Genomic DNA, 24908 nt, shown 5'->3' with positions numbered 1-24908 from the left:
TTCAATGCATATCTTAAGTGTAAAAAAAATACAGTAAAAATAATACAGGGCCGGTGCTGACATTGCTTTTTTGTTTTGGATAGCCGTTTCTTCAGCGCCATAAATATGACAAATTTATGATTATGAGCAGATTTATTCGCGGCATTATGGACACCACTTGTCCTGTATGGTTACCTCTAAGTGACCATTATTATAAGTGAAGCTCTGAATTTAAATTTGAATCGATGCCTATTTAGCAAATACTGCAGTTTTGACCACAGTAGCTTATTCCTATTCGAAAGTAAAGTCCAATTAAAGGCACCGACAAATGGCCAGAATGTGCTGCGAGACGTTGATGGAAATTAAATGACCATGATTTATAGTGATAGAATCGAGCACACTGTTCGCGACTTACATAGGAATTATAATTTTAAACAGGCGCAGAAAGTCTCAAAAACCAGTAAGTGGCGCGGCCTGGCGGTGAAGGCTTGGTACTTCGGATTTATTCTATGGGATTACTGTACGTAAGTCGACTGTTATTAAGTACAGCATAATTATTGTTTAAAATTGCAGTCGGTATATTATTAGACACTCGCGCTTTATTCTATGCTTCGGAAATCAAAAGCGCACGCATGGCTAAGGCAGCAGGCTGAACTGAGTATCTCGTGTAAAAGCGTCGTTTCGTTTTCGATCCTATTGGTTCAATTTTGATTGGTTAAACACCAAAGCAGTTGGACAGGAAACCACGAAAATAGGGAGCTATTATCGCAGAAATACTTTAACACTTCGGAAAACATGAATCGCAGGAACATCGACTTGATAAACGAAATAATACTTTCTCAGAGCTATGGCCCCACACTTGTCGTCTGCTTCCCACTAATGCCGGCGTATAATCGCTATCGCGCTCACCTATCACCATTTTCAGCATGCTTAATGCTGGGATCGACTGCATCACTGCAGATAAAAAAAGTCTGATAAAAAATGTTCCACGGCGTTTTCCGCGTTACCACTTCATGATTAGACACTCCGACTGGTAAGCGTTCCGGTGCACCCAAAAAATCGGTACCATGAAAACTTGTTGTCAGTCCTTTTAAGTTCGACCAACGTATCACTCAGCCATGTCTGTGAGTCTATTCCTCGATAAAATAAACCTGAATACTTTCTTTTCGTCATCTACTTGCCAACCTAATGTGTCTTTGGCCGGTCCGTATCCTTAGATGTAGGCTAAACGAGAGTAAAATGTGTTGTCAATTAGTATTTTGAAGATGGTATACTCTAATTTCGTTCTTAACTCCATACTTCTTTTCTGCTGCGCTTCAGAAGTTATTAATGGGCGCTTTAACTGAGAATATCCGATGTTGTAATGCCTAATTATTCAATATGCTGTACATGTGCTGGCTCATATCTATTTATATTTCGCAATGAAAGGAGAATATGTCCTTAGGTTTCTTTGCCAGTCTAACATAGAAACATTTCCCTAGATAGTTGATATTCTTTCCCAACTAATTGCAACAGTCGCTCACCGTATGTAGTACTGAATTAAGTGCGCCGTGAAATTCGCACAGCGCTACTTTGGAATACACCAGAGAGTTGTATGTGAAAAGGCGAACTGTTAAGTTGTGCGATACCGTATCTGCAACGTAATTAATATATCAGTAAAACAGAACAGGGCCAAATCAGAAAGCTACGTGGAACACCTCACATTAAAGATTAGACTCCTTTATTTCGCACTCTTGATGTCGACAAACTGCATTCTGTTAGAGACGTATGATTTAATCCATTTGACTATGCAGTCCTGTCAGAGCCGAGATCCATCAATTTTTCTATCAGCTCGTCATGTACTATCTGTTGCAGAAGATCGCTGGCCAACGCGGTCACAGAAGTAGAAGACGAGCAGCATATTATAGTGGTGCTGCTACTATCAGCGCTGGATTGATTTCGAAATAGAGATAAAAGGGAAACCTTCCATACGCATAAATCAGACCATTTGCTAGCGAGCGCAGCGTTTTAAAGCGTATTTATGCGCAATGTAACGGCAGGCTACTTGACCTACGGGATATTGTGCAAGCTGGTTATTTAGAGCCGCTGAATCGAAAGCGTTGCAGCACATGCAAAACAAAAGTGCGACAAAGGCAAATTTTAGAAAGAACATGAAATGTCATGCAGTCCTTAAAACTGAACTCAGAAAGGGCAAGACATGGTGTTTGGTGGCCAAGCGAGCTTGACAAAGATAAAGAAACCATTATCACGGATACAATGTGTCAGGGAGTTCCATTGGTCAGGAAAGGAAACGCGGTACGTATCAAACGCAAATGCCGTAATTATTTGAGAACCTCGAACGCACACACGTGCGCGCGCGCACGCACGCACGCACGCACGCACGCACGCACGCACACACACACGCACACACACACACACACACACACACACACACACACACACACACACACACACACACACACACACACACACACACACACACACACACGTGCGCGCGCACGCACGGATAGATAGATAGATAGATAGATATATAGATAGATAGATAGATAGATAGATAAATCAGTTTTCGCATCAGTTGCGTTTTTTAGTCTCGATTTTCCTAACGTTGCCGAACTTTACAGGTGCCTTAGTCTATACAGCTTTACATCTGTACATAGGTGAACAGACGGGCTACACTGTACTAAAAGCTTCCAGCTGTGTTGGCTTATAAAAGGAGCATGTCTTACGTAACTCATCTCTCACGTCTTGCGTCTGTCTTAGGACACTCAGCTTTGAGCACAGTCAAGCCAGGATGGGAGTAGTCGTGATTTCCAAATCCTAAAACAAGCCTAGAGAGTTTGACACGTGGACTTTCGTCTTCGTAATGGAAGTCACCTTATACACGCGATGCGGCTCGTGCACGCTAGCTTCCCGTGCACACCCCTTTCACATGCGCATGCTTTAAATATAGGGACGGTTGCTTTTTTGTTTTAAACTGATCTCTGGCGTTGCGCTCTCTTTTGCTTGATCACGTGCCGGCTCAATGGGCCTATCGATCATCATCCAAAATCGAAGCACTTAAATTGGCGCCGCGCAAGACGGAGCTGTTGGCACCGCGTGATGAAGCCATGGTGCGTAACGGTAGGCGTCTCCGCGGCTACGATATTACATTTTGCATCGCCTCGACTCGGTTGTCTGCCGTCTCTATTACTGCGGTTCCTTCATTTTTCTTTTTTTTTTTCTTCGTGATAAAATTGATCTCTTCTCGCCTCTTGAGCGGTTAGTTCATTTAAGCAGTCCGTTCGACTTTCACTGGCTGTGGCAGAACTTGTGCGTCAGAATAAAGCACCCAGCTGTTTTTACTGCACATTCTCAATTGTATCTTATACAACCAGCTCTCGTGCCCAGCAGTAATGAGTGTTCTTGTTTTCGTTACACTGCCATCCCCTGCAGTTTCCCCCCTTTATAATGTACTACGAGAGGAACGGCAAAACCCGTATCTACGGATCGTCGGCCTCGGTCATGGACAATGTTACGGCCTCCCTAAATATCAGGTGAGTTCATCGACAGTTTGCTCGAATCAGTTGGCCTCAGCAACAGGAGCCTGCTTGTCAATACTCCAGAAACCGCAATGTTAACGCACCGCAGCAGACAACGAGCAGATTAGCGGCTAAGCTACTTTAAGCTCGGAGTACATCGAGCGAACTTCGCAGAAGAGAAAAAGAAGTGTCGGTTTACGACGAACAACGTTGCGCTGCATGAGGCGAAAAAAAAAAAAAAACAGGCGGGCGCCGCCGTGCGTTCGCCGCGTCGCTGTCAGTGTGAACCGAAAGGGTACAAGTATTTTAGTATCAGAGTTCAGAGATAGAGGAAGATACAGTACTCGAATGCCCGACCCACCGCAACGAGATATTTGGTTTCGAGCGTCAAATAGACACGATTAGTCACGCTCCACGAACGTCACGTGGCATGTTAGGTCCTATGCCTTGCCCTTCAAAAAGGAGGTGGTCCACGGATTTGTTGCTTCGATACCTCTCAGAAGTTGGCCTTCTTGGAAAGCTTTAAAGAAAGTCCACTTTATTATATCGAAAAGTTTGAATTTTTAGTCATTGTCTCACCGGTAAATATCATTACTAGGTTTACTAGACTCATAGTATATTAATTTTTATTCCATTTCTTTCCCACTCTACTCTGCAATATCTTAATCCCCCTCCCACTTCGCATGCAGAGTAGCGGCATGTGGCGGCAAAAATGTATGCTTTCCAATAAAGTGCTTCTCACTCTCTCCCTGGTATCAACACAATGTACAAAGCAACTAAATTTAAAAAAAAAAAAATCTGTTGCCTTGACAGTCCAGCTAGTGTTGTCGCTTTCAGCAAATATATCGAATGATAATAATAAAGTTTATGACGTCGTCATCGCTGAAAAAAGTGCGTGAAATCTGAAGAGATTCCACCACGCATTCCACGTGGGAGGCGGATGCTGTACCAATGCGCTAAACACAACCACGAGACAGTGGTCCCTTAGCAGAGAATTTATCGCGTTGTTGGACCACTTGCGTGACTTCAATTTGCTAAGATGTCTTTCCACATTCATTTTAAGCGACGTATGCCCACAGCTAGCCTCTGAGACATAACCGAAACTTGCTGTTGCTGCTAAAAGTGCATTTCTTTGCAAAACTTCGAATACTTGCTGTGCTGACATTGACCTTCGAAGAGAAATCCGGCATCATAAATAGCGTGAATATGTGCTTCGAGACACAAGTGCATGATCTGTGATTGCCTGTTGGCTGTCTAGTGCTCAACTTACGTGCGTAACATGGCTGCGTCCGATTTTTTACACGTTCAAGAAAGCAGGATGCATGATATCGCGTCGCTGGAGGTTCTAGCTGCTGTAGCGCGCCACCTGTCATGACGTTTTAAAAGCGAAGCCTCTTTTTGCGAACCTCGCCGGGGTGACGGGCACGGAAAATCCCGACCAACTAGAGGCTAACTGCTTCGCTGTAAAAGGGGAGAGAAGAAAAAAAAAAGAACGTTAGTAGGCGCGTTGCAATACGCGTATTTAGGCGGTAGCGATGAATTTGTGCTCATCTTTTCTTCTCACTCTGCAAATTGTCCAAGAGTACAAGCAGAAGGACCGGAAGCCAAGGCATGATGTCAGAAGCAAACCTGCGGGCGCACAGGCTCATGTTTGTCGCCGCGTGCTGAACGCTTCCGGCGGAAGCGTTCGCCCGACGAACATATCCGGCTAGGGGCTCTATTCTCGACACGCATTAGCCACCATACACGCATGGTGGATGCACGGCCGCCATTATCCGCCATATTGGCCTTCTAATTGGATGTCGAGAGATCACGTGTGTTGAAATTTGTGCCGGCCGGGGAGCGCAAGTTTTGCAAAACTCAGTTTTGCGTTTTCGTGAAAATGACTAAACGTGCCGCACAGAGCTGCGAGTTAGTTCGAATAAAACTTCTCCTTAGCAGCTGTGCAGTGATGTTAGCGCTAAAAAAATAAAATGAACGGGGCGTGCACAAGCCCACGCATCTGCGATTTCGAGAATTATGTTGTGGTGCTCCAAGATAGCCGCCATGTCAGCTTGCGGATTGGCTGAAGGAATACCCCGTGAGGAGCGTCACAGGAAGGGCTGTTTCGTAAACGACAATTTGACGATGCGTCAAGTTATTTGTACTTCTAGTACACTTTAGTGAAGCGACGCTGAGCAGTCATTGCAGAGATTTTCGGCCATAATTTGTGGTGCGACCAGCCACGCGAATTATGCTAATGAGTGGTCATATGCAATGGCGGCATAGATTTGTCTGCGTCGTCGAATTTTCCCCGTCGCTTGGGGCCACGAAAAGCTTTTGCTCATAATTCATTCTCATATCTATTGCATCGCTTTCATGCGGGGTTGGCATTTGTGTTCTGGGCCATTATTTTTTTTAAACGCGTTTATTTGAAATAATATTGGTTGAACGTTACGAACCTTCTGCGACTTTTTGCTCTTTTCACTGCTGCGTTCGTATTGTAATCAAGATTAATGACTTTTCAGGTTATCAGAGGTTATTGCAACGGTTAATCTTTAATTTATAAAAAGAAATGTACGCAAGGAGGCGCCTTAAAGTTTCCTCACGCCGTTGTCCGCAACGAGTCGTACCAAAAATCAATGTGATGTCGTCAGCATCTTGTATGACGTCAATAGTAATATAGAAGATATAAAATCATATATCATCATCAAAGTAGTAAATAATATAACAACGTTAATTAGTAGTAATTGCGGGTAATTGTTCTGAATTAAAGTGAAATAAAATGAATTAGAGTGAAGTAAACGGAATTAAGGTTAGAACAAGTTAGAGTCAGGTGACTTAAGGTGGCGCAAAGTGAATTAAGGTGAAGTTAAGTGAATGAAGGTGAATTAAATTGGAATAAAGTGGATGAAGGTAGATTAAGGTTGGCACAAATTAGAGCAAGGTGGGTTAAAGTGGTTTTAACGTTGGTACAAATTATAGTAAGGTGGAATAAAGTGTAGTAAGGTGGATTAAAGTCGATTAAGATGGTTGGCACAAATTAGAGCAAGGGGGATTAAGGTAGAGTTACGAAGGGCACGTGACAATGTATGACGTCACGTATCATGGACGTAACCAATTAATTGGAGAAGTCATTATGCTTTCGCATTCAAATCACGTAAGGATACTTAAGTGGCTGTAAATTTTTTAGTAAAATAAGTGTGACTGCAAGCGATCTTTACATCTGTTCTCTGTGCAACGGGCAATTTCATAACGTAGACGCAAGACGCCTTGTGAAATGGGGAAATGTTTATTTCGCTCTATACAAATGCTCATTCCGGGCTTTTGGTGCGTTCCTCCAATGTTGTGGCACCAGGCAAGCAGCAGTAGTTCCCGTACGATGCTCCACCGGACCGCCTCCCCGCCCCCCCATCAGCTGAAAAAAACTAAATTACAAGTATGCGTCGTTTTGGTATTTAGACCTTATAGGAAAACTGCGTGCAGAAGCGAAACGAGCGAAAGTGGTGAGTGGGCAACATTACAAACAAAAGCAATTCGCTTTTATCAACATGGCGTAGAATATAGCCGACTCATCCCGAAAAATACTGTGCATAAGATATGACGAAAACATCTTATTTCCAAGCATTCCATGGCCTTACTTCCTGCACCTTAAGAGCACAGATACACGGGCAACTGCACGTTTTTGACACAACTTGACGTCAGCCAACGCGTGGTACTCCTCGTGCACAGAGGTGGTCACAAAACGGGCTCCCAGCCAGACCATGCTAGACGCTCGCAGAATGCCATCTACTCGCACTCAAGACAAATGCAAGTGTGCAAAGCCTGTTTTCGGTCGTTCAGAGGACGGAACTTTTTAGTTACACATTCCTGGCTTTTGAGCTCCTCGGCGCTATCTTTCGCGCGTTCTGCATGCGCAAGCAACACATTCCCATCTTATCACTATTGGCAATCGCTCATCGCGTTTTCGACAAGCGTGAGTACTGAAAAAGGTATATGTCGTTGCGGGGTTCATAAAAAGCGCCACAAACTTGTCCCAGTAAGATTCAGTACATGCCAAACTGATGCGTCACAACGCCGAGCTGTTTTTCGCCGATTGCGGCACCTGTGCCGTAAACCTAAATTGCTTGAAATTCAGCGCAGACAGTCAAACATAATTCATCAACTTACCGTATAGTTCAATAGCGCAGTGGTGCCGTGTCGAAGTGCAGAAGGAACGCAGTAATACGCCGAGAACCCAAGAAACCAGAGCTACATGAAAAAGACAGGCGGGTCGCCGAACAGGCGAACGCTCAAATGAGCAGCGTGTGATTGGCGTGCCATTGGCTTGTGGTTAGGTAACGCAACCAAAGTAAATCGCAAAGTATCAGTTCATTTATACGCAAAACCTTAGCGGGAGTTTTAGCGGGAAAAAATAAACAAATAAATAGAACATTGCTAACTTCATTTCACATTATTTTTTTTTCCGATGCTCGCGTCAGCTAACGGAAGCGTAGTACTAATACTAGCCTAGCGTGACGTGTTTCCTGTTGCCAGTTTTCGCCGAGTGTCCGCTCTTGTAGAATTTTTTCCTATACGTGCGGCCGTTACAAACGCTGGCGTCGTGGCACATTTTACCGTTCTTGCAGTCTCTACATGAGTGACGCGGCATTAAAAAAAATTGTTTCACTTGAAGCTCGGACGTGACCTTATGAACTAGTTGCGGCTTGCTTCGCTGGCAATCAGAACAACTGACAGCGAACCTCAAACGTTGTGACAAAGTGTACAATACATGCTTGATACTTTCAGCTACGACATCGTGAAGCCTGAAGACATGTTGTGGGGTTCCAAGAGTCCGGAAGGGGTGTACTCGGGCATGCTGAGGGATGTGGTTCTAAATGTAAGTCATTGAGGCTTTTATTGCCACCTCGTTGCCGCATGACTCAGCTTTGCATATCAATTATATAAATGGGCTCTCTTTCAGAGAGCGAACATCGGATTTGGCCCATTCAATATGGAAGACTTCTTTTTCGGAGAGGATCTTCTCGTCTCAGACATATTCCAGTACCCTGAAATAGGAATCACGAGCGGAGTTAAAGATATTGCCACTGGAAACTTCGGCATTCTCAGCGCATTTGATTTAACCGTGAGTGGGCTTTGCTCTCGTGCAAGTCCTTATATAGTTATCTGCATGAAACAAGCATCCTTAATGACCCCGTTTTAACCTTTACGCACTTAGCTGTCCACCACGTTAAACTTTGCGTTTGCCTTTAGCTTTTAAAAAGGGCGTTACATTTGGTGTGATTGTGTCCATAGCTGTAATATCGACAATGCACTAACCGCGGTGTATTGTAAGGCTAAATACTTGGTGAACGAGGCTATATATATCGAATGATCGAATGATGTTCACAAATTTCACAAGCTCGATGGGTCTGTTACAGACGTGGGTCTGCCTTTTGATCTCGATGATTGCAATAAGCCTCATCATTCCTGCGCTGAAGCACACATCTGCCACGGCCGACGGCGAGGTTCGAAAGCAAGCGGGCAAGGTTGCTTCCATCTTCTGGGCTTTGATCAGCAGCCTCTTGGGACAAGGTAGGTGGCTCGTTCTTCTTCGTATTGTTGCGGCACACGGTAGCGTATCCCATCGCTGTCATACGGTTGTTGCGACTCTGCTTCCGAGCGGCCAATACAGTTCCGCGACTGATAATGTGCCAGGTGCCGTGCGATCGAGGGGTCCGGGGCGACGTCCAAGAGACGAGAAAACGGGTTTATTTACAGATTTACATGATGAGATTTAACATGAACTTGCACGACTTCGAGTAGTAGTACAAGCACGAGTAGGAGCACACGCACGAGTCGGAGCACCCGTACGACTATATAGGAGTAGCAGTAAGAGTCGAAGCGCTCTCCCACAACACTCCAGATCCCCTTTTTGTGCAGTTCTTTTTCCCCTTTCTCTCGTCGGGGAAATTCACTGTTCTTCTCGGCCAACCACTATCGTTGAACCGTTCGCGAAATGCCGCCTATGACGTCGCATCGTCGCCCCGGGCCCCGCGTCCAATGTTGCGCGTTCGCACCCACATACGAGGCAAGCTGTGAACTTTTAGATGTCGAAGTCGTTCCCACGTAAATCCTCGATGTCGGCTGCTTTGATCAATTAGTGGACCGTTCGTGACGGTCCTCGTGTCAGGGTCAGGCTCCGGTAGAGTGGTACTCACGGTATGGTTGTTGCTTCCACGAAGGACGGTGGCTGTGGTCGCCTGGACGTGAGCGCCTTTGTTTGCGTGTCATCGTCTATGTCAGGTCCAGTCACGTCCTAGGTGCGCGCTTGTCTCGCCCATCAGCTTTGGTTACGCTGATTTAGTAACCAGCTCCCTGGCCCTGAGAGAACGATGATACATCGTGAAGGTCCTTTCATAGCTGGACGCTTGCCGGTGAAGCATTAATCGTCGAGAAGGGATGCCGGGTAAACAATGCTAAACGTCAATCGTAACAGCATGCAACAGCCCGATCAAGATTGCTTCGCACGACCTGACTCAACGATTTAATGATAGTTTCGCTCCGTCCTCTGCCAGTGGAACACACACAAGCTCGATCACTCACGCGCACATACGGATCCACTCATGTGGGCCAAGTGTATTTTACCTCCATGAAATTATTACTTGCTATGAAATTGTCTCTATGGAAAAATGACACTGTCCAGATAGCTAATAAGAAAATTAACTATACACTTTTTAATTATTCACATTAGGGCGCATGTTGAAATTCCGAAATTAAAGCCGAGTAGTAGTCTAATCACGTCTGATTAGCAGAAATTCTAATATAGCACAACTTTCGACATATCCGTCCCCAAATTTGCCAAAATATACATTGATGTTCAAGTTAAGATTGTCCCGGACTGCTACAGGGGGTCTTACTGGAAACTGTTGACTAGAACACTAACACACCAATCTATAGTATGGCAGATTAAGGAGTGATGTATTGAAAGTGTACTTTGCATTTCTGATAAGCAGACGTGACTTCATTGTAGCTTTGTTTCAATTTCTCAATCGCAATATGTGCCGTAGAGTTCCCATTTAAAAACTTGATTAATGAATATTTTTAATTAGCCACCTGGACATTGGGATTTCTTATCCAGAGAATTTCCGTTCTTGCAGAAATGCACCTGCAAAGGCGGCACAGCGTTATCGCAGGCGTCTTTTTAAAAATCTGTTCCAACTATTTAAAAAGAACATTCCACCTGAACCCATCTCACGATGACTGTTGACTTTAAGGCGGTTAGCATTCAAGCAACGTAGCGACGCACCGTATTGCTGAAGACGCCTTTATCGACAATCTGCAGTGGTCATTATGAGAGTTCCATTGCTTCGGGTTCGTTGCCAATGGCACATATGAGGGGTCTGTGGATGGCGAAGTATGGCACGCAATTAAGTGCTTTAAAATTTGCAAGTCCCTAATTAACACATGGCCCATGACCCTCCTGTTCGCGCTATAGGTACAAAGTATTTGAAGACAGTTTGGACACCGAGCGCCTCTTTTATAAACTCCGGAAACCAGGCAGTTTGACATTGACATATCGACATTGAAGTACCATGTTATATTCATTGGCATCTTCTACTGGCGCCGTTTCCGTTCTTCTAGCTCAGGAGCTGATAAAGACCTCCAAAGTGGCATGTCCTATACTGCAAGGGAGGCGCTGTAACTGGTTATATCGCCCTCCTCCTTCTCCTCCTATTTCTTTATGTCCACTGCAGGACGAAGGCCTCCCCCCAGCGATCTACAATTACCCCCGTTTTGCGCTAGCTGATTCCAACTTGCGCCTGCAAATTTCCTAATTTCAGCACCCCACATGCACTTCCCGACTTCTCGACTCCACTTCCCTTCCCTTGGCACCCGTTCTGTAACTCTAATTGTCCACCGGTTATATGCCCTGCGTAATACATGGCGTGCTCAGCTCCATTTTTTTTTCGCCTAAATTCAACTAGAATATCGGCTATCCTCGTTTGCTCTCTGATCCACACTTGAAAATAATTGTGCGGATGACACCATATTATATATATATATATATATATATATATATATATATATATATATATATATATATCGTGATTGACATCATACCGGGAAGCGGGAGCAACGTGCAGCTGTTGTATTTTGTATTGGGCGAGCTTGTGCCTACGCCATTGTTTTGCGAGCTCTATAGACATTTCAGGAGTGACATAGAATACTAGCAGCACACCAAAATGGGAGAAGTAGAACAATGTTAATCGCGCTAAAAAGAATAGTCGGCATTGTAATGGTTGGGGTCGGGCATGAAATAGATGGTAGCTGGCCCATGCCGTTGTCCAACTCATCCGTCTGCTGAGGGCGTTGTTGAAGGGAGAGACTTGTTCTCATCGAGAACGAGAAATATGGAATTTATTTACAGTATCTACATGAGAACGTTACAGTTCATAACTGTAACGTTCTAACAGTCTAGCATAACTGAAAGAGAATGCACTCAGCAGCCGCGCAACAGCTGCTTATAAACACTCTGTACTCTCTAGATCCCTAGGTGAGGGAAAACGACCGTTCACCGTCGACCAATTGGGAGCGTTCAATGTAATCCTAGCCGACCCGCTTTTGAGGGGGAGGGTTTACGCACTCACTTCCGCACATGTTGCACTGACCACACCAAGGTAAGAGGGTTCTTGCAGACATGGTGCTGCCCCGAGCAGGCGTCTCTTGATCGCAGAGTTGACCCCGCAGACAGTGGCCGCCGCGTCTGTCCATTGACTGACGACTTTTAGGCTGCGTGAGACGGCACCGCAAAATATCTTCCCGGAGCTCCCGTGCTCCAAACAGACCGTGACGGTGTCGCCGTACACACTAACAATACTTGCTCCGCCAACTGCGTCTAGACATCTCGGCGCCATTTCGTTGGGGACGCGGCGCATTGTCCTCCTTACTAAACGAGTCGCCGCCGCAGCCATGCTGGCGCCGATGTCCTGTTGACTCGGCGCATCGTTGTTTTCACAAGCGAGTCGCCGCAGTAGATATGGTGGCGCCATTCGGTTGGGGATTGTCACTTCCCGCGAAGATCGCCAGCCTCCGCAGGTCGAACGTAACAGCATGTACTCCCTAGCGCCTTGCCCAGATTAGAAATAAATTTCGCAATGAATGCAAAGCAATCATTGATCAGTGAATGTTCCCGCACATGCCTTTTACTTTCGCCATGATGCCCGGGCGTATGCCCATTTGTGGTCCTTGAGAATGCATGAGCTAATAATCATTATTATCATCATCATTATTTAAAGAACCTAGTCTCGCGGCATTGGTCTCTTTCCAACGACCGGCTCAAGAGCAGCGCACACATATCCGCACTGATTGCCCAGAAGAGTCTGCCGACAACTGTGAGAAAGGTGCCGTTTTAAGCGGAGGCCAGTCCGTTGAAATAAGACAAACCATGTGGGGCTGAGACTATAACGCAAATCTGAGCTGCTATAATGTATGAAAAGTGAGGGCATTTTTTTTCGTTTGTTCATTCGGTTTTCTTTTTTCTCTTGTTTTGAGTCAATACACTTTGTGGCTCTGAGAGTTCGATTACCGTTAAGGTGGCAGAAATAGAAAAAAAAAGTTACAAAATGGTGAACCACGATTTCAGTTATTCAGGCATTTTTAGGCTCGGTGACAGGCGAGGACAAGAAATTGGATGCACACAAGCGCTAATTTCAACCAATGGTTTCATTCGAGACATATGCATGCATATCACACTCGTGCGGAAGCAAAGGTGTCATGAGCGCACTACGTATACCATTATATATAAAAAAAATGTCAAATTTTTTGACAATGCTACAGCAAAGGCGTGTTCCCGCTCACACACTCGGTATGTACGTTCGCACTTTTCGTTGCTTCAATAATGACGCTTGTAAGTTCATATCTCATTGTCTCAACACATTAAAGCAATCCTGAAAAAAAAAAAAAGCTCACAACCACACGTGCTGCAGAGTCTTACCAAAAAAGAGAGCGAATCGACGTCAGAATGAAGCGCAACAATACTGCTTGGCTGTGGACGTAGTACATAGCCAGTGCGTCTGAAGAAGAACACGAACATAACTGGTCACGTGATTGCAAGCGAGTTCGATCGAGGAACATTTCAGAAAGAGCGAGAGTGTAACAGCAAACGAAGTACGTACTGTGTACGAAGTACTTCCTCCGCAAGAAATACGAACATTAATTTAACACCATAGTTCCAGTGCACAGAGGTGCAGAGACCGCGGCAAATGCAGAGGCGTCAGTGGACACACTGCTTCTGGGCAGTGACGAATGTGGTTCCCTCAAAGAAAAAAAAAAAAGAAATAAAAGAAAAGGCACTCGTCGCTCTTGGGATTCGCGGGCCCAGCGTTAATTGTTCAGCTCGCTCCCTCCCCGCACACAGGGCAGTGTAATGTTTAACGGAACGTAGCGTTGCGTCCCATTTCGTTCTGTTCTTTCCATTTTGCCCGCGTCGCCTGCTGTGCACGTTTCTTACTTCCTGGCACAGCGTTCGCCCGTAGCCGGAACCCCACTCACCGTTGACTCGCAGGTACCACTACGTTCGGTGGCCGCCGAAACTCGCGCTACGTGACCGGCGCGTGGCTTTTGGCCAGCCTGGTGATCAGCACGTACTTCACCAGCCTCATCGTGGCCGCCCTCACGGTGCACGCGTCCTTCGCCCGGATCGATTCTGCCGAGGACCTCGTCAAGTATCCCCACCTCACGCCTCTCGTGCCCGCCGGAACGCAGGTCGCCACCATCCTGCAGGTTACGGAAATTTTTTTTTTTGTTAGTCTAGTCGGGGCGTCTGACTGAATCGTGCTCTTTAATATGTTATTTTTTTTTTCGTTTCTGCTTCCTAGCCATGCCCAAGGAGGAACGCACATGCTATATAAAGAATGACGTAATAACCTAATGACGTAATAAATGAAAATAACACAACGTAAGAGACGCTCGCAGTCACTCGCATGTCGCAGATGCAAAGTAGCAATTGGGAATATGTAGGCATACTAAAACAAGAATTTGACGTCCTGTACATTGACATGCATTCCAAGGATACAATCGAGGTAAACGAAACAGTATATGCTTCGGACAGATCGTTCCCGCGAGTGAATGCGGATAGAATAATAGAATACTCGTGCTCGTTAATGTGACTAACGATGATCTAATCATTCATTGTGAGAAGGGCGTAATAAACGTTCGAAAGCACCTTGACGGAAAAAGGCAACCATGCATGTTAAGCTGACCGTTGCTGCGGCAAGTTCAGGCGAATGGAACTCAAGTAGAGAAACTGATGCATAATCTTTAAGCTGGATAGAATTCTACGATGAGCTAGTGACTGACTACGAAATCTGGGTGAGCTGTTTCTACCAGCAGCTCATACCTCCTCCTCGCAGTGACTGAAATTTGGCGTTAATAACAAACAAACAACACTAACCATTTCGAAAAGAAAGGGAGTGAACATCTATGTGAGAAGAGTGGGAAGGTTGGCCGGAGAACTGTCGTGCCTGGCCTGCTACTCTGCCTTGGACAAATGTTGAATGGGAGGGAAGGAGAAAGAGAGAGAATGAGAGAGTGTGTCTATGTAGGTGACAATGATGCAGTGCAGTGAGCTACGTAGTACATTGGATATATTAGTCTGGTGGCCAGTTAGTATACATGTCCAGTGCACCAGCTGGTACACAACATTAGCGTGCACGCACTTTTGCAGAAGAAGGCTAAGGGAACCTCAAGCTGCCTCATTGCAGCTTTTATCTTAGCCCCCGTCATTGTATTTTAGCAATGGAAACAAATAAAGAGAAAAAAAGAAACACTACCAAGAGCGAATAAAATATTAACTGCGCATTTTATCATCTCTGATAATTGAGAGCGCGCACACACACAAACACACACACACACACACACACACACACACACACACACACACACACACACACACACACACACACACACACACACACACACACACACACACACACACACACACACACACACACACACACACACACACACACACGCTCTCTCTCTCTCTCTCTCACACACGCACGCACACACACGCACACACACACACACACACGCACACACACACACACACACACGCACACACACACGCACACACACACACACGCACGCACGCACGCACGCACGCACGCACACGCACACACACACAAACACACACACAAATACGCACACGCGCACGCACGCACGCACGCACACACACACACACACACACACACACACACACACACACACACACACACACACACACACACATCTGCTTTTCACTGTTGCACATATGTCAACGCTCGGAACGCCAGGTCCTAGTCCTCCACGAAGCACACTTAAAATGGCGCATCTGATCACCTCGCCACACGTTCCTTAAGCAGCATAACATGCTCCTACTATCCCATCACTTTTACGGAACTGGTGTGGAGCACTGAAAGAGAGCCGGGCTATTCATAAACGAAAGAAAGAAAGTGGTTTTATTACAGACTATGCCGAATGAAAAAAAAAGAAGAATGTCTGTGGCAGAGTTATAATCCTTGAATTACACTGCCCGAAGAGGTGCAAATTATTTACACAATAAATCGAAATGCACTATTGCCTAATTAACAACTTTTCACTATTTTGGCACATATTGCGATTCACGAAATGCAGCCAGTGATTTCGCAAGTGCACACACTTGGAACGAATTCTGAGGATGGCAGCGGTTTCAGGATATGCGCCGTCAAATTTGCGGCAAAAATGCACTGTTGTCTGACCGACTCTTTAAACAAAACGTTGCTTTGTGCATCGAAGCACAAGAACAACAGGAACGTCAATGTTCTTAGGCCCCCACTTTTGAGAATGAATATCTCGAAACCAGAATCATCTTCGGAAATCGTTCCACGAGGATACGCCTTGCGAACTTACTGGCTATAATTCGTAAATTGCAATGTCTGTCGTAAAGTATTTACTTGAAAGCTTAATTAGTAAAGAGTGGTTAATTAATCAATTATGCATTTCGATTTCTCGTGAAAGTCCGGCTCCTCCAATAATCCAGCTCAAGAACTAAAATTGTGCTATTTGCCACAGGTATACTTAAAAATATGCATAATATTTAAAATGAAGAAGGAGAAGAAGAAAGCCGGAGTAACTTGATCTACAGTTGTACTGTTTGAAAAACGGAGACAAGTTTATTTAACGAACGATTGACTACATATGTGAGGTAAAACATGGGGTGTGAGTCCGTCGTAAAACTTTACGGGGTGTGAATACTCTGTTTCGAAACTCTGTAACAAGTTTCTATTTACCGAATTTCACGATTTGAAAATTTGTGCGACGGGTCTTTTATACGTTTATTTATGTACCGGTACAAAATATTCAGTCATAAACTTGAACTGTGCCCAGGGGCGAAGAGGTTGTCTAAGACTTTGTTTCTTTGTTTTTGTAACCGCGGAGGCGTTAAGCTTTTCGTAAGTCCGTTTCGTGCCGACAGAAAACTCGGCCCAGCTATGCGTCGCCGAGCCACGCGACCTTCTCGCAACACACACGTACGTAGGGCGCAGTCTCGCCGCGGCATGCGTGCGCTTCGCCTTCTCTCTCCCCAGCCGAGGAGAAGCAAGTGTCCGCTTAGCCGTGACGTCACTGATATGCTACAAAGCTCCGAGTAGGCGGCGCGCCGACAGACGTGTCGGCTCTCTCGTCTACTGAACGTGCGCGCACAGCTACCACGGGGCGACCGCAGAAAGGCAAGACTCCCGAAGAAGAAGCCGCCTACAAGGAAGCTCGGCGCGCGGCTCAGCGGGACTACGATCGACGAATGAAAGCCGATCCGGCCCATCGCGCCGACGCCGCCGCCGACAAATGCCGTCGCCGAGCCCGACGATCCCGAGTTTCGGGCCAGAGACAACGAACGCTGCCGACTGAGTGCTCGGCGGCCCCCGACTTGGGAAAACCTAGCAACACGTAGTATGAACATGCCCGAGCCATGTATTACTTCGCAAAACTTAGCAAAACCTAGCAGCCCTTAGCAAAAGCCGGAACTAGCTCCGCTTTGACCAAGCCTTGTACCAGTAGTGCAAACTGCCCACATTTTTTTCGTGACAAACACGCATCCTCACCGAGTAGCGCGTTTATGATCCGCGCAAGGGTAAAATTATAGTTCATTATCTTAGCAATAAAAACACTAATTACATGCACGCACGAATGTCGTGTGTGTGTGTGTGTGTGCGTGCGTGCGTGCGTGCGTGCGTGCGTGCGTGCGTGCGTGCGTGCGTGCGTGCGTGCGTGCGTGCGTGCGTGCGTGCGCGCGCGCGCGCCACTGCCCTCTGACACAGACGCACTCGCTCAGGAAAGCGAACGACCACAACTGAAGAAGGACACAACTGAAGAAAGCGGACCCGCCGTGGTTGCTCAGTGGCTATGGTGTTGGGCTGCTGAGCACGAGGTCGCGGGATCGAATCCCGGCCATGGCGGCCGCATTTCGATGGGGGCTAAATGAGAAAACACCCGTGTGCTTAGATTTAGGTGCACGTTAAAGAACCCCAGGTGGTCGAAATTTCCGGAGCCCTCCACTACGGCGTGCCTCATAATCAGAAAGTGGTTTTGGCACGTAAAACCCCATAATTAAAAAAAAAGAAGAAAGCGGCACAATTGCCGCTTGAAGAAATTCATTCTTCAAGCGGCAATTGCTATATAGTAAGTGTCCTCTTCATGCGCAGTATTCAAAGTCTGGAGTCTACCGTCAGATACAGGACATGGTGGAACGACACCAAGGCCTGAGACCTGTCCCCGTACTGTACGCCCAGAACGACGTCGAGGATATACTGCGGAACAAAGCAGTCTTGCTGGTTGGGAAGTCTGCGTCCAAGTTCGAGCTGAAGCGTTACTGCTCTATCCTGCGCGGTCGCTTCTACATAAGCCAGGGATTCCTCTTCATCTGGAGGAGCGTCTGGGTCGCCAGCAAGGAATTTCCTTTGGACTTATTCAAGGAGATGAACAAAAGGTAACTGCACGCACAACACGCTGGTAGATGTCGGGTCAGACACGTACCTAGGGGGACCCTAGGTACGTGCCAACCCCCCGCGGCACCTCCCCCCCCACCCCCCCGCCTATGCCACCACTCCTCACACACATTCCTAAAGCGCCGCCAGATCAATCTTGAGACGTGACAGCTATTCGGCGGTCAATATTTTACTGCCTTTTTTACTCCTTTTGGATGGCGGTAGTTATCGGCATCTCCTGGGGTGTGAAGGCCAGTTTTTTCCATCGATTCGGTGCCTGCGCGATTAACTCGAGATGCGTTCAGTTGTCACCATCTATTCAACGGTCACGAGCGTCGCTGTTACTTCGTTAGCTCAACCTTCTTTGTTTAGACTGATCCAGGGACCAGGAAAGGTATTCAGTTCGTAGTCAGCTGGTCTGTATGCTCGTGGAACGAGTTGCGGCCGGAGAAAACGCCAGTTGTGTTTAAATTTTCCTTTTGCTTCAATATTTCCCCGGGTGACGGCTCGCCGCGACGCTGGCAGATCCTCGGAACCATATACCCGTGATATGGGTTAGATAAGGTAGAAAATCAAATAATGCAAAACGGCGTCCATCATCAAACCCTGCAGTAACCGTTAAACCCATAAGCAATATGGCTGTCACTTGCTACCTCGTCTTATTTTTCGCTAATTGCATAGCACTTTTTGTGAAGAATTGGCAACCGGAAGAAAAAGTCGTCACAAGTTGAGAAATTAAGCAATCTATTGACAGAGGCGAGGCAACAGCCAAACAGGAGGACAAGCAAAAAATAACAAATTTAAGCGTTGCTTGTGAAAATATTTATGGATAAACATCTTTTTTAGTGAAAAAGGAAGTAGAGAAAACGCCGCCGGAAGTGGAGAATAAATCCGTGTATTTTAATGACTCTTCTACAGTTATCAGTTAAGCCATCTGACGCAGCAACTTCTCTGTTGTGCTTATATGTGGGTGTTCTTCTAAACTTCCCTGGTGGGCGCAGTAAGTCTAAAACCACTGCGTCCTGCGCTGTATGCGGTTGTACGGGACCGGCGGCCACGCATCGTGTAAGAGTTGTCGGACGATCCCACCGCTGCCACCAGTTGTCAGGATTGGGGCTCAATCCCATCGCTCGTGATCTGTTGTCAAGATTGGAGTCCAGCATGAATTCGAAGGTAGCTGGCCCATGCCGTCGTCCAACTAATCCACGCTGAGGACGTTGCTGAAGGGAAGCACTGCTTCTCATCGAGAACGAGGAATATGGGTTTATTTACAGTATTTATATCAGTCTAGCATGACTGTTTGAGAAAGTACATCAGTCTAATATGACTGCTTGAGAGAGAGTCTCAGTCCAACATGACTGCTTAAGAGAAGTGTGTCGAGCATCCGCACAACAGCAGTTTTTAAACACTCGGTCCTCCCCCGATACAAGGTGATGCGAACGTTCGTTTAGTCATCGCAAACTAGCCGCCTCTCCACAGGACGGTTTGCACACACACATGCACACACACACGTGTTTACGGCCCGAAACCGACACCACGCGAATTTCATAGAACTCGGAGCCGTTCCGGGTAGCGCGTTGTCTTGCGTCTTGGTCGGGGCGTGGGAAGGAGCGCAAAACGGCGTTCCCGCGGCAACTCGCGCACCCGTAGCAGATCAGGTTCGCGTTGGGGAGTTTGGTAACAATAGTTGGCCCGCCGAACTCATTCCGTCACAATGGCTCCTAGCTGAACCGACGGAGAGTGGAGGATGCGCGTATTGATATCGACACAAAGTCGACTTCGCCACGCCGTGGCTAGAGGTTGGCGGCGATGCTCCCGAGATGTTGCTTCCACAGTCGCAACTGGTTGGCAAAACTTGCACTGCAGCTGGCCGTTCTTAACAATCGTTACGCAACTTCCCAAATAACAATACGAGTCAGTTTTGGCACTTAACTTGGTAGAGCAGTAAACGAGGGATCCAAAAGAACAGTGATTGTTCCACAACTATATATTTCTCTACAATTCTTCCAGAGCTAATTCAAAAAACGCCACTAGAAATCTTTGTTTTACACTTTCGCGTATTAACTTGTTCTTGGCAGTGTTCTTCCTGCGGTTCTTTCCTGCGCGAGTCCATTTGATCTGGTTCCTTGTTTGCCAAGTAAAGGAGAGGTGTATCTCACAGGCGTACCTGTGAGATACACCTTATTTCATTTGCGGGTTTACGCGTCTTTATGGCGAATGGTGGTCATTATTCCCATTTGTACTAGTAAAGGCAACCCCCCCCTCATTTCCATATAACTGTTACCTTGGGTTTGCCCCCCGCCGAAAAAAAATCCTGAGTACGTGCCTATGCCATGTACTTGTATAGGTGACGGGCACGTTTCCTCCTACAGGACGTGCATGGTTGTCTGCACCAAGGTTGCGCGCGCGCTTCATATGTGCGCTTTGAAGCTTGTCCTGCTTGTCCTGCTATGTCCCAAAGGTCCAATAAAACAGTGCACGCGGAAGCTCTCTTTTGATACATTCTTGTTTAGCATCGCGCGCGCATTACTGCGTTTCCTCCATTAAACACACGCGTGCATGCAGACGCGCAGAGGGAGTAGGCATTATAAGCCGTTGGAAGAAAATATTGATGCGAAAATGTCAAATGGCTCTTTCAGCGAAAAAGCCTCGCGTCTGTCGTCTGTAGCAGCGAAACGGCACTTAAGCGGAAGCTTTAGCTCGGGCCCAACTCCGACGCGGCCTATTCAAATACATGTAAAAACACACACAAAAAAAACGTTTTCTGAGATAACCCCTGGACCGATTTCAATAAAATTTCATGCATTTTAGAGATCAAGTTAAATTCTAGTGACGGTTGGTCTCGGAATTTCTATTTAGGTCCTGTATTTTGTTTAAAAATTTTCAAAAATTCGAAGGTTTGAGAAAAATAGAAGCACGAAGTTTACAGATTCATAGCTCTGCATAAAAAAAAAAAAAACGGATATCTCGGTTCTATAAACGGGATCCATTAGATCATTGAAAGCGGACAAATTCGATACGTCATTTTAGATCTTACGTGCATTTGTTACGTTGTTTACAAGGGTTCTGCAAAAGCTATATTTACATATTACTAAATTCTTTGAGATTAATTTGTAACATATGAATTTTGTCCGCTTTAGACGTGCTATTAGATGCAATTTGCGGAATTTTATTATCAATTTTCGTTGCTGAGTTACAGAGTTGTAAATTTGATAGCTTCGTTTTTGAAAATTTTCGTTCTATGGCAATTCTTAATAAAAACTTGATCACCTACATCAAAAATCCGAAACCAACAGTCACTAGATTTTAAGTTTTTCTTTTAAATGCAACAAACCTTGTCAAATTTGGTGCAGCGGTTGGGCCGAGAAAAACGAATTCTCCTTTTACATGTATTTAGATGGGAGCACCCGAGCTTCTTCTTAAGCTCCATTTGCCTTTGGCTGCGACGCCACATCACGAGCTCTCCTCGACGGAGCAGAGCGGGCGAAATGGGACACCTGCTCCACCGATAGCGCGCCAGGTGTTGCCCGCGAGGAGTTCCTAATTCAAAGGACCGCTCGGCGACGTTCAACCGGACATTAATGCTTTCGCATTCACTACTTAGAAGTGCTTAGGTGTCCTCGGATTTTCACGCACGCACGCACGCACGCACGCACGCGCACACGCGCGCACACACACACACACACACACACACACACACACACACACACACACACACACACACACACACACACACACACACACATATATATATATATATATATAACATCGTCATCGTGGATTACCGGTTTACTTTGTTAAAAACGGCGCTTCAAAAGAGTACAAAAATGTGTATAGCGACACGATGGAACAGCATTGCTTCGTTCGCTTTCTGTAATCCATTGACGCAACGCTATATTGCCGTCAGTCTAGACATGTAGCCACCTGCTAGAAGTTCGATTCTCCCTGCGCTTCCCCGTGCGCGTGCTCAACGCGTGCCCCGCAGCCAACGGTACAGTGCACCCGTCTCCCCGCAGGGTCAAGTGGTGGATGGAGGCCGGCGTGCCGGCGCTGCAGTCCTACGTACTAGAGCCACCCGGCGGTGCCTGCTTCGCCGGAAGCCAGCGCTCGAGCATCTACCAATTTGACACTCTGCGCTTCGAGGATCTCACCGGGTTGTTCTTCGCTCACCTGGCCTTCTCGGTCGTCGCGATGGCCGTCTGCGCGCTCGAGCTCTGTCTTGGCCGAGGGCCGTCCATCCACTGACAGTGACGCGGCTCAATCGAAAAGCCCAGCCGACGCCACGCAGCAAAAAAAAAAAAAAAAAAAAGTAGAAAGTAGAAAGGCACAAAAGAGAAGGGGGGGCAGGTCCTTACCGCCAGCTGTGGTCTGCGACATGATAACAAGGGACTAGTCTACACTCCAAACCACCGGAAGGCTGTCATGCGTCACCAGCCGCCGAGCTTCCTGTAACTACATATAGAAATATTTTCCTAGCACATGTCAGGGCTAAACAGTGATGTCGGCGGATGTTGGGCGAGGAGTTTGTCGAGGAGTGGGCGAGGAGTTTGTCGCCTACCGGAGCACACAGTCAAGCCACTCCTTCCCCCCTATAACGCCCTCGCGCGTACCACGGAGACACAAACATGCTAAGCTTACACACACGCACACAGACAAGTGTGTTAGGGGGAAGGTGATGAGAGAGGCGTTCCTTCCGCGCAAGTGTAAAATTGTAGTTCGCCATTCTTGGCAATAAAACCACTAATTACATGCACACACGAAAGTCATATTGTTCATACACCTGGGGCCCCATGACGTAAAGCTAGTCCAATATGTTTTATTCCAATATCCTGACGTCAAATTTGCGTAACCGCCGACGCAAGCATCGGGCGCTGACCCGAAGGGTTGTCTAAACAGACCAATCAAACTCTCTCCTCGTTTATGGGAAGTCACTTTTGTTTGCTTTAAAAACAAATAACACTGCCTACACTGAGTGGCTTGTCTTATTTAATTGGCCGACAAGAAGCGAGGAGCACACTCAAGTGGAGAGGGCTTCAATGGGGGCGAGCCAGTGCACTGAAAATCGATAACCGAATGAAGAAGGTAGTGCCGGCGTCTGCGATTGGTCAGCTTTCCCTTACTTAGCTTGCGATGGCTCGTCGAAAATTGTGGCGGCATGCAACGGAAACTTAAGAATGACGCTAAAATGGATCGTCAGCAAAGAATAGTGGGCAGAACGAGGTCGTAAACGTGCCGAAAGCTCTCGAAAGGTTACACGGCCACGCAAAAGGTTTTATTATACGCAAATAATGCTCTCCGGCAGGTATGAGTAGCCAGTGCCTGAGCGATCGGCGGCAGCCATCTTTAATTCCTTTCGGAACGGGGCAGCCTGCGGCTATTCAGAAAAAAATTCAGTTTTGTTCGGCATATTAATGTATCTTTAACGCGTACACGCCACTTTGACGCGGTGAGTTTCCGTGGTTTTGTGACGTCGCGTGACAGGCAGGTGAAGTGGGTGCAGTCTGAAACCTTTTGACCAATAGCCGAGGGCTAATGACGAAAAGGCGTCGAATCAGAAATAACTATTTTTCGTTTGTTCTGTCTATTCATGCATAATCAGTGTGTAGCGTCATATCAGATATTGTGCTATCGCGGTTCTCGTGACGTCTCGTGACAGACAGCCGAAGTGGGGGTGATCCAAAAAGGTTTTCGACCAATCGCGGCGCGCTGATTGCAGAATTGAAATATAAAAGTTTGGAATAGCTTTACTTTATAGCGCCCCTGAAGCAAACAAAATGCATAAGAGTTTGAAACTAAAGCTAACAACGCGAACGAAAGTAAATTATTTGTGTTGCTCTCTGCAAGGAAATTCCGTCCGACGTTTGAAGCACACCTGTGTTTAGCGGGGCATGGCCGTAGAACAAATACTTCAGCTAAAAAAAAAGAAACACACACACACACACACGCACACACACGCGCACACACACACGCGCACACACACACGCACACACACGCGCACACACGCACGCGCGCACACGCACGCGCGCACACGCACGCGCGCACACACACGCACACACGCGCACACACGCGCACACACGCACACACACGCACACACACGCACGCACACACGCACACACGCACACACGCGCACACACGTACGCACATACGCACACACGCACACATACGCACGCACGCACACACACGCACGCACGCACACACGCACACGCACGCGCGCGCGGCTGCCCAAGTGGCTCAACTCCCGCGTGAATGGAATCGCTGTTTGATGCTTCGGACAGTCCATAATATAGCGCTCCACAGAATAGCCCGGGGTGCCAGAGTAGGTGCAGCTAGAAAGTTGTTTTCTTTCTCACGCAGCGCAAAAAGCGAGGTGTATCGCAACGTCCAGTCGTAAATGCTGCGCAATGGCATCAAATGTACGACCAGTTTTCACAGTTACTGATAACTGCAGGAA

General features: G+C 46.7%; 1 protein-coding gene across 1 annotated transcript in view; it reads left to right on the top strand.

Moving 5' to 3' along the window:
* Positions 1-24460, top strand: part of LOC126543275 (glutamate receptor ionotropic, kainate 1-like) — a 94471-nt gene extending 70011 nt beyond the window's left edge. Inside the window, exons 2-8 of the mRNA XM_050190406.2 lie at positions 3412-3512; positions 8265-8355; positions 8440-8601; positions 8897-9050; positions 14023-14240; positions 18176-18459; positions 22474-24460. Of these exons, the coding sequence (XP_050046363.2) occupies positions 3412-3512; positions 8265-8355; positions 8440-8601; positions 8897-9050; positions 14023-14240; positions 18176-18459; positions 22474-22702 (1239 nt within the window). The 3' untranslated portion in view covers positions 22703-24460. The remainder of the gene's footprint in view (positions 1-3411; positions 3513-8264; positions 8356-8439; positions 8602-8896; positions 9051-14022; positions 14241-18175; positions 18460-22473) is intronic.
* Positions 24461-24908: the final 448 nt, after the last annotated feature.

The sequence above is a fragment of the Dermacentor andersoni genome, chromosome 1 (genome assembly GCF_023375885.2).
Source record: "Dermacentor andersoni chromosome 1, qqDerAnde1_hic_scaffold, whole genome shotgun sequence".
Classification (NCBI taxonomy): Eukaryota; Metazoa; Arthropoda; class Arachnida; order Ixodida; family Ixodidae; genus Dermacentor; species Dermacentor andersoni.
The sequence above is the reverse complement of the archived record's forward strand: the minus strand, read 5'-3'. Positions and strand labels throughout refer to the sequence as shown.